At 40.4% G+C, this 9,505-nt stretch overlaps 1 protein-coding gene across 2 annotated transcripts in view; it reads right to left on the reverse strand.

Moving 5' to 3' along the window:
• Positions 1 to 9,505, reverse strand: part of LOC142099297 (complement factor H-like) — a 359,733-nt gene that overhangs the window by 263,902 nt on the left and 86,326 nt on the right. For both annotated transcript variants that reach the window (XM_075182616.1, XM_075182615.1), the window contains exon 4: positions 8,722 to 8,798. In XM_075182616.1, the coding sequence (XP_075038717.1) occupies positions 8,722 to 8,798 (77 nt within the window). The remainder of the gene's footprint in view (positions 1 to 8,721; positions 8,799 to 9,505) is intronic.

A 9,505-nucleotide genomic window follows, 5' to 3' on the forward strand; every position in this document is an offset into this window, starting at 1 on the left:
AACCACATCTCCGCTCTAAATTACTATGTTGGGCACACGAGTCCAAATTTGCTGGTCATGCCGGTTACAAAAGAACGAAGGAATTCCTTTCCAGATACTACTGGTGGCCTAAACTTGCTTCGGATGTTCTGAGATTCGTATCTGCATGTTCGGTTTGTGCCCGCCATAAAGTGCCAAGACAAAGTCCTCCTGGTCTTCTTCTTCCTCCTTCTTTTCCTGATTCCCCCTGGACCAACATCACGATGGACTTCATCACCGATCTCCCTTTGAGTAACGGCTACAATACCATCTGGGTCGTGGTAGACCGCTTTTCCAAGATGTCGCACTTCACTCCTTGTAAAGGTCTCCCTTCAGCTCCTAAACTCGCAGACCTGTTTTTAAAGAATATCTTCCGTCTCCATGGATGTCCTCAGGAGATCATCTCTGATCGGGGTGTATAATTTGTCGCTAGGTTCTGGAGAGCCTTTTGTACTAAGATTGGAGTCAGTCTCAAATTCTCCTCTGGATACCACCCTCAGACTAATGGACAAACAGAACGAGTGAATCAGGACTTCTGATCATCAAACTTCCTGGAGTGAGCTTCTGTATTGGGCCGAATTCGCCCACAACAATCTTCTACATTCCTCATCTGGTCGTTCACCATTCCTTATCTATGGCAGACATCCCACTCCTCCTCTCTTATCCGAAGCTCCCTCTTCTCTAGTACCAGCGGCTGATACTCTCATCCATGACTTTTCTCAAATTTGGTCTCAAACCAAAGCAGCACTGTCTACTTCAGTGCAAAGACAGAAGAAAGCGCTGATCATCATAGGAGAGTTTTCCAGTCCTGAGGGTGGGAGACCGTGTTTGGTTGTCTACGCGCAACCTTCGACTTCAAGTTCCATCCATGAAATTGGCTCCTAAGTTTATTGGTCCCTTTTCCATATCACAAGTCATCAATCCTGTTTCCCTCAAGCTTTCATTACTCTCTCAAGATCCATAACACATTTCATATTTCATTGCTGAAACCTCTAATTCTCAACGAATTCTTCAAATAACCTGCTCCTCCTCCACCTATAAAAACAGCTTTAGGTGATGAATTCGAGATCGAAAGGATTCTGAAGAGACGTCTCTTCCAGCGCAAACCTCAGTATCTGGTACACTGGAAGGGCTACGGTCCTGAAGAGAGATCGTGGGTTTCGGAAGCCGACCTTCATGCTCCTCGCCTCCTTGCAAAATTTCTGAAGAAAGTTAATCCTTCTCTGAGAGGGAGGACGGGAGGGGGTACTGTCAGACGCCGTCCCCGCTGATTCCCTGTCAGACGGTGAACGGACGTCTGCCTCTGCTGTCGGCTGCTACGGATCTACTTCCGGGTATCGGGCGCATGCACCCTGTTCTCAGTCCCGTTGCTAAGCAACGGGACGCCGCTTCTCTCTCCAGTGCCGCCTCCCTCTCTCCACCAATCACCGCAGCCAGGGTCCTATTTAAACTTGCCTCTGGCGCCATTAGGGTGCCAGAGTAACAGGTTCACCACCAGTGTTCCTGGCTTCCTTAGTATCCATACTCCTGAGTATCCTGCTTCCTGACTTCCTGTTGTGAACCAGCTTGGCGACCATTCTACTCTTCTGTGTGACCCATTCTGTACTGTGACTTCGGCTTGGCGACTATTCCTTTGGATTACCCTCTGTACCTGATATTCCTGATTGCTGTGACCCGGAACCGTCTGACCTTTCTACACTACACTGGTAACTGGCTAATAGGACCGCGACCTGCGTGCCCTGTGTAGCGAAGTCCAAACCTCCTTGCGGGGGTCCCTGGTAAACACCAGGGGTACGTTAGACTCCACGCCTGTTAGACCAGTTGCGCTAATACCGGTTAGTGTTTACTCCTCTTCAGTGTCCCTAGGCCTACGGCCTGACAACAGTTATACCAGCTGAACTTTAAGTGTGAGGGCCACATTTTATGTATTTTTGCAGGAGTCAGGTATAGCTTATGCAACAATTTAATCAATCTCTCAGTTTTGTTCAAACATTGAGATATATACGGTAGGCAGCCAGGAATATGAACTCGTATTGAGTCCAGGCGAAGGTCTTTTTCCCACTGTAGTTGGGCACAGGATTCAGGGGATCATCTACGGAAGTCAGAAACTTGTTTCAAAAGGTAATACCTGCTCTGTTGCCACCTTTTTCAGTTTAGCCAAGTGCAGGAGGGGGGTGAGATTTGATGGAGACAATAATGGTGGGTATGGAGTAATGCAAGCCATTGTCGAATTTGGAGAAATTTGGGAAAATAACAGGCTGGAAATTGGAACTGGTCCCTGAGCTGTGCGAAAAATTTAGGACACTCTGCATTATAAAGATGTTTGAGAGTGGTAGCACCATTAGTGGATTGGGAGGAGAGGCTGAGGTCCAGGATAGGTTTAGTCAGCGCTTTCAATGATACGTTGGAAATGGGGAAAGAAACCTCCTTACTTGCTTTATCCCAAGCAGCTAATGAGTCTCTAGTAAGCTTTGGTGGAGCGGAGTTTGGATATTGACAGGTTTTGGGAACCCACACGAGGTCTGTAATAAGGGACCACGGGTTCAGGGCACTTTCTAAGCCTTCCCAGAGTTTGTGGCCAATAGGAAGAGACCAGTATCTCAATTGTGATAAGAGGCAAGCCTCCTGGTATTTGGCCAGCTTTGGAATAGCAAGACCTCCCAACTTTTTCTCACATATGTGTATAGGCCAAGCGGGGTTAGCCTTTCCAAACATAGGAACACATGAGTGTATGAAGTTTGTCTAAATACGTTTTAGGCAGAAGAATAAGTAGTGTTAGAAATGGATACATCATTTCAGGAAGCAAAGTAATTTTATAAGCGGCAAGCCTACCCAACCAGGAGATTTCGTAGAACATCCATGTTTTAGTAAGGTTGTAAAGTTGCAGTAGCAAAAGAGAATATTTGGAATCAAGCACAGTGTAAAAGTGGGTAGTAATTATTATACCCAAATATGACAGCGCAGAAGACATCCACAAGTAGCTCTTGAGATGTGTTAAAAAAGCATCAGACTTTATAGTGTTCAGTTTATAGAAGGAAGGCTTGCTATAGCATTCAAAGATATATATACAGGAACAGCAATAAGGTTTCTGGCATAGTGACAAAAAGTAAAACATTATCAGCAAATAAACATAATTTGTGTAAGGTGTTAGTCAAAGTAATTCCATGGCAAGTAAGGGAAAATCTAATACTTTCTTCTAGGGGTTCCATAGCAAGAAGGAAATTGAGGGGGGGAAGGGGAAAACCCTGCTTAGTACCATTAGTAATCTGGAACTTGTCAGACAAAAGTCCCCTGCTGTAGACCCTAGCCAAGGGTCCAACATACAAGACTAGAATAAAGTTCAGGAGATCATCGCGAAAGCAAATATGGACCAGGACATGTCACAGATACTCCAAATGAAGCCTATCAAATGCTTTTTCTTCATCTTGAGAAATTGCTAATAGTTTCTGTTGATCCTTTAGTAATTTGTTCAATAATATTAATCACTCGTCTTGTGTTATTGGACGCTTGGTGACCGAAGACGGCCTGATCCGGGTTAATGGATTTTGGGATGATGGGATTTAACCTTTTCGCTATGAGTTTAGCATAGATATTTATGTCTGAGTTAAGTAAGGCAATATGCTTATAATTATAGTCGGACACAGAGGACCTGATTCATTAGTGAACGCATTCTCGGCGCAACTTGCGTAGCGTATTCTACTCACATGTACCCAACATATGAATGCCGAAATTCAGCAAGCAACATATCTCAAGATACACAGCTAGATAAATATGGTCACAAGTCGTTTACATTGTGTAAAATGGGCATGATGTATCGCTGCGTTCTAGCTCGGGATTATAGCTTCTTTTTCTTGCCTATGTCTCGCTTACGTAAGAGTACACTAGGCATTGGTATAGTGATAACTATAGATGCTTGTATTTATTTATGCAGGAGATATTGCATCCTATTTTTTTTTATAAGATCATACATTACAGGTGACAGAACCTTCATGTCGGTGACCAATAAAGTGTGTGTAATTCTTAATTGTTAACATTAAAAACTTGAGATTTACACTTGTGCCTTGTTGTGTTGTATGTCTCTTTGTAGCACTATAGGTCCCAGCATGACCTTGCAGCCATGGAGTATCCTTGTGCTTGTAGTACTAGTACTACTTAATGGCAACTTGCCCATCCTGGGACCTGTAGTGCACCATGGACAAATTACTTTGATTTATTATTATCCCACCTTAAAAATAGGTACACAGAGCAAACATACCTTGCAAAAAACAATGTTTGAAGTGGGGAGGGGGATAAACCCCCCAATAAAAAAAAAGGGGGGAGTTACAACAGACACATACACAAGCATCTTACAAAAAAAGTAATCAATTTCTTTTAAAATATAGACTGATAAGAGATACACAGGCAAGCTACAAAAAATTGCAATGAAGCATGTGAAAAACTATTCAACAGGCACATAACAACATTTTAAAATAAAGAAGCATTATTAATGTGTCTCAAAAAAGATTCAATACAGTTTAGACATTAAAAAACAAATACAACACTGCATAAGACAGAGAAAACACCTCTCAAGATTAAAAAAAAATGAATAAATTAATTTGCTAACTATTATATATAATTATTCATAACAACCACTTTAAACTCCAAACAATAGTACATGCGCATAAGCAAACCTTTTATAATGGTTTGTAATGAGAGAAGTGTATGCAGGTTTAGTGACAGAGCTGTATTTATTCAGTGCTGCTGCTAATTCTTTGGACTTAGACATGACCTCAAGCTGGGGCAAGTATTGTATTTCTTAAATTGCTGTGTTCAGCAGAGTAGGAATCATACATATACTGAGGTAAATGCCTACTTTAAGTATATACATATCAGTATGGTGGTAACCATGCACCTAATAGGGTCTGCCGTCTCAGTCTGAATATAGAGGGGTACCACCCAAATACCCCACAGAGTAAAACTAAAATAACCAATGGTAATATACAAATAAAAGACGCTGGCCCTCTGCAGACAAACAATATAATCATTTCAATGCAATAACAGAAATGAGAAAGTACCATGAACCTATGTTTGAGTCTATAGCTTGTATCATGATCAAAAGAAGAAATATATCCTCCACATATGATTCTTGAATAGAAATTCAGAAATTTCTCAAATACAAGAGAAAAAAGCAATAGCAGTGTACTAAGTTGAATTCAATATTGTTGCCACCAGCGTGTAATAACCTCCCAGCATGCGCAAAAGGTGGTTCCATGGAGAATCAAAGTATACAGTGTCATCTTTAAGGTTCAAAGAGAAAAAAAACAAAGAAGCCTAATTGAAAGTAAAATAATGGAAGGGGTTTCCTTCACATGAGTCTTATGAGCCCCTCATCTGATTGCACTTAAACACAGGAATAGAACTTGAAGCCTTTTAAAGCAAGTGGTCAGGTTTCCAATGAATCTCTATAGCTTCTTCTCCTCAGGAGTTTCCAATGGGTTCCACAGATTAAGAGAAAGACTCAAAAGATTCTAGCAAATCTAATGATTCTATCAGTGTGTTTTAATAGCAAAACTTGCCTTTAAATACATTTCCATTTTAAATTTGGCAGACAAATTTGCTGAATATCGACAATTTGCTAGAAGTGCAGGTTAATACATTTACAGCTAGGACATTATAGCATTATAGTTTTCAAAGGAATGTTTCACTGACCATAACTTTTTGATTAAATTGGGTTTTTATTGCATTTTGGCGTGCTTGGAAATAGTTGAAAGCCTCTTAAGAGCTTGGGCTCTTGAACTAACCACTAGTGGTGGCAGTATACTTATTTTTTTGTTTTTTTTATATGAGTGTGAGATAGATTTTTGGGGTCAGGCTAGATTATAAAACTGCTTAACTGCAAAAAGTCAGTAAAGTAACCGAGCTACTGGAAGCAGTTACTTTCTATCTTTGACATGTTGGATACGGTTTTGCTTATTGAAATCCATGAAAACTTTTTAAATATTGTTTGCTTTACGTCCAGATCAGTGTCTTGACTAGACCAAATTTTAGAATTGTTTGATGCCTATCTTACTAGGATTAACCTTTTCATTTTTTTAGTTTATATTTTGGTCAAGGTCCAAAGTTAAATTATTTACAGTTTCCCCCCTAAGATAGAGCTTGCTCAAGATCTGGTATGGAGCATAGTGTGCTACAAATAATGTTAATTTACATTTGAAAAGTTAAGAAGCAAACTCTAGATTGGGTATCTCCTCTACTAATATTGCTCTACCCTTTATGCTGGCAGTGTTTTGTGACATCGCAATGACATCACTAAGATTACCAAGCAAGTGAACAGCCTAATTAAAAAATAGAAAAAGTAAATGTGAAGTAAGCTTCCATTTGCACTGTTCATTTTTGTGGTAAAGTGTCATCAGAGATGTCAGGACACACAAGACAAACACATCAGGAGAGGCTATTTTAATGTTGCTTTATTATCAGAAAGTAAGCCAATAACTTGTGTGTCCATCTCTTGGATTGGTGGCTCTATTCATTCTCTTGATGATGTACACATTGATGAGGGTGAGGATGATGACGACAATATCTTTTTAAAACTTTTACTATAAGTGTAGGGTGTAATCTACCCCCAAACAGAAAAGGGACTTGGTGCATTTCTATTTAACGTACAGTCTTTGCAGGCTGCTGTTCTGTCAATTTCACTATAAGTGGAGGGTGTCATACACAGACAGACACCAAACTGCCATTGGCCATTTCTATTTAATTGTACAGTCTTTGCAGGATTTTTTTTCTATTTAACTATAAGTGGAGGGTGTCATACACAGACAGACACCAAACTGCCTTTGGCCATTTCTATTTAATTGTACAGTCTTTGTAGGCTGCTTCGTCTTCTATTTCAATTTTAATCTCTGGGAATCATCTAGACCCAAACAGAACATCTGCTTTGGGCATTTCTATTTATAAAATAGTCTTTGCAGGCTGCTCCTTTTTCTATTTAACTATAAGTGTAGGGTGTAATAAACACCCAAAGACGATGGCTACATTGCCAATAGTCAAAGATGGAGAGGAAGACAACATGTCTGTAGAATTTGCAGGCAAGTGTTACATTACATTGAATAAATAAGACACATAGGGGTAAAAGGAGAAGAGGGAGACAGAAAATGAATCATCTTCCTCTTCCTCAGGACTGTCAATGGTGTTATAGTCTCTTAGCAGGCTGTGAATCAGCCTGCAACTTCCTGGATGGTGATCTTCTCTCTTTTCAAGATGAGGCGATTCCTGGCAAGCCAAATAGCGTCCTTAAAGCATTTCATTAGGCTCCAGGCCTCCTGAATTGCCAGTGTGATGTTGGTCCCAGGAAATAATCCATAAAATACTGAAAGGTATAAAAGGCAAGTTATGGGCACACTGTCCTTATGTTCATGTTCCAAGGCATCCTACAGTGCCTCTGCAGTGGGGAATTCCCAAAAAAACGCTGTGCTGTATCTCTTCTGGTGATGCAGAAAGGGCAGTGGACATATTGGCACAGGTTCTGGGAGTGCATGAATGTTCCTGAGAGGCAGACATCCCTGGATAGCCATCCATGCAATGTCTTTGTGTGTGATAGTCAGCCTCTTAGAGGCCACATTCTCCCACACGTGTTTTGTTGTGTTTGTAATTAGCATTTTACATAATAGGTACCTAACTAGATTATAAGTTTGTGGGAATTGGGGCTGATTCGACGCTCACTGATGAACTTGTTTTTTGCTATGAATTTCAATGGCTCTTCTTAGTGCATTGTCTGGCACCCTGGATTGGTGTGTGTTTGATAAAAGCACACATCCTGGGGGGGTCAGCGCCAGAGCTGTAACTTAAAATTCTAGCACCTGGGGCGAGAAAGTCAAAAGCCGCCCCTCTAGCCCTCAATTTTAACCAAATGAACCTAAAATATTCCTAAACTGTTCAAACTTCAGCGTTGCGCCCTGGGCGGTCGCCCCTATCGCACAGCCCTAGTTACGGCACTGTAGAATTGCATTACTTATCCAAGAAACAGGTGGAGCACTAAATTATGTTATTTTAGCCCCCCAATTTTTTTTTTTTTAACAAATTGCAAAACCAAACAAACAAAACCAAAACCAAAACACGCAAGGGTGGTTTTGCCAAAACCAAAACCAAAACACGAAGCTAATCCAGATCCAAAACCAAAACCAAAACATGGGGGTCAGTGAGCATCTCTAATATATACTCACACACACATACAGGCATTTAATCACATCTGGTTTGAGGATGAATGTCTGGTTATAGATATTCAGAAAGTCAAAGGGCCAGATTTACTAAGCTGCGGGTTTGAAAAAGTGGGGATGTTGCCTATAGCAACCAATCAGATTCTAGCTATCATTTTGTAGAAGGTACTAAATAAATGAAAGCTAGAATCTGATTGGTTGCTATAGGCAACATCCCCACTTTTTCAAACCCGCAGCTTAGTAAATCTAGCCCAAAGACTGTCTTCAGTGTTGAAGTAATTAAAATAGTTTTACAATTTTGATATCTTTGTTTGTCATTTAAAAGGCAGAAATGTAATTTTGTGAAAATGCAATAAATTATCTGCCTCCAAAATAGTGCTCTCACATTCTGTTTTTTAGATCTGTGCCTGTTTGTTTTTGTGTTTGTGGGCTATCGCAAAACATTTGTGCTGCAAGCCTGCATTTATGCACTTGCTGTTTATTGTCTTTGTTTTTATTATTTTTTTACCTTCGCAGCGAGGAGGGAAATTGCTCCAGCCAGTAGCATTGCATTCTCGTGTTTTCTCGCTGCTCGCCATCTGATACCTAGAAAATGAACCACATTTTATCATATAATAAATACAAATGTCATTGAGTTCCTTGGTATGCTCTTATATTCAATATGTTGCAAATGGGTGTGCTATGGTTGATACTAAGAATCAGGATGATAATGATATTTGCTATGTTCTTTAGCCCAATTCTATAATATCTTTTCACACTCAGTTCACACCCAGTTCAAACAGACTTGATCTATTGAACTGAAACTTTTTTGCTGACACCTACTGTAAAGCCTTCATAGAGATAAAAATGTTTAACAGAAGGGACATCATGCACTTCTACTGAAAATATATACGAATGAAAGAGAAACACTGAAGAGCAATAAAAAATAAATTGATTTAGTGGCCAAATAACCAGTGCAGGCAGCTGAAAGAAGCAGACATGGGTTGGACAATAACAGATTGGGGGGCAGAAGGATCAGCAGCTTTGAGGCCTTGTGCTTGCATTATAATGATTGTAGATGCTGTAGTATTTTTGTTAGGCTCTGGGCTGTCCCCACTGCTGCATCAGATTGACACTTTAAATGATGAGCCCTGCAAAGCCATCATCATGCTGCAAAGAAGAGTCTAGCTTAGAAGAAGAGTCTTAGTACTCTGGTAAGATTCAGACTTGAATTAATGATTTTTATCCACTGGAGACAGGTTTGTTTAGTAGTTTCAATCTCTGGAGATTGCTAGGATCTCATCGCGATCTAT

The sequence above is a fragment of the Mixophyes fleayi genome, chromosome 8 (genome assembly GCF_038048845.1).
Source record: "Mixophyes fleayi isolate aMixFle1 chromosome 8, aMixFle1.hap1, whole genome shotgun sequence".
NCBI classification, from domain to species: domain Eukaryota; kingdom Metazoa; phylum Chordata; class Amphibia; order Anura; family Limnodynastidae; genus Mixophyes; species Mixophyes fleayi.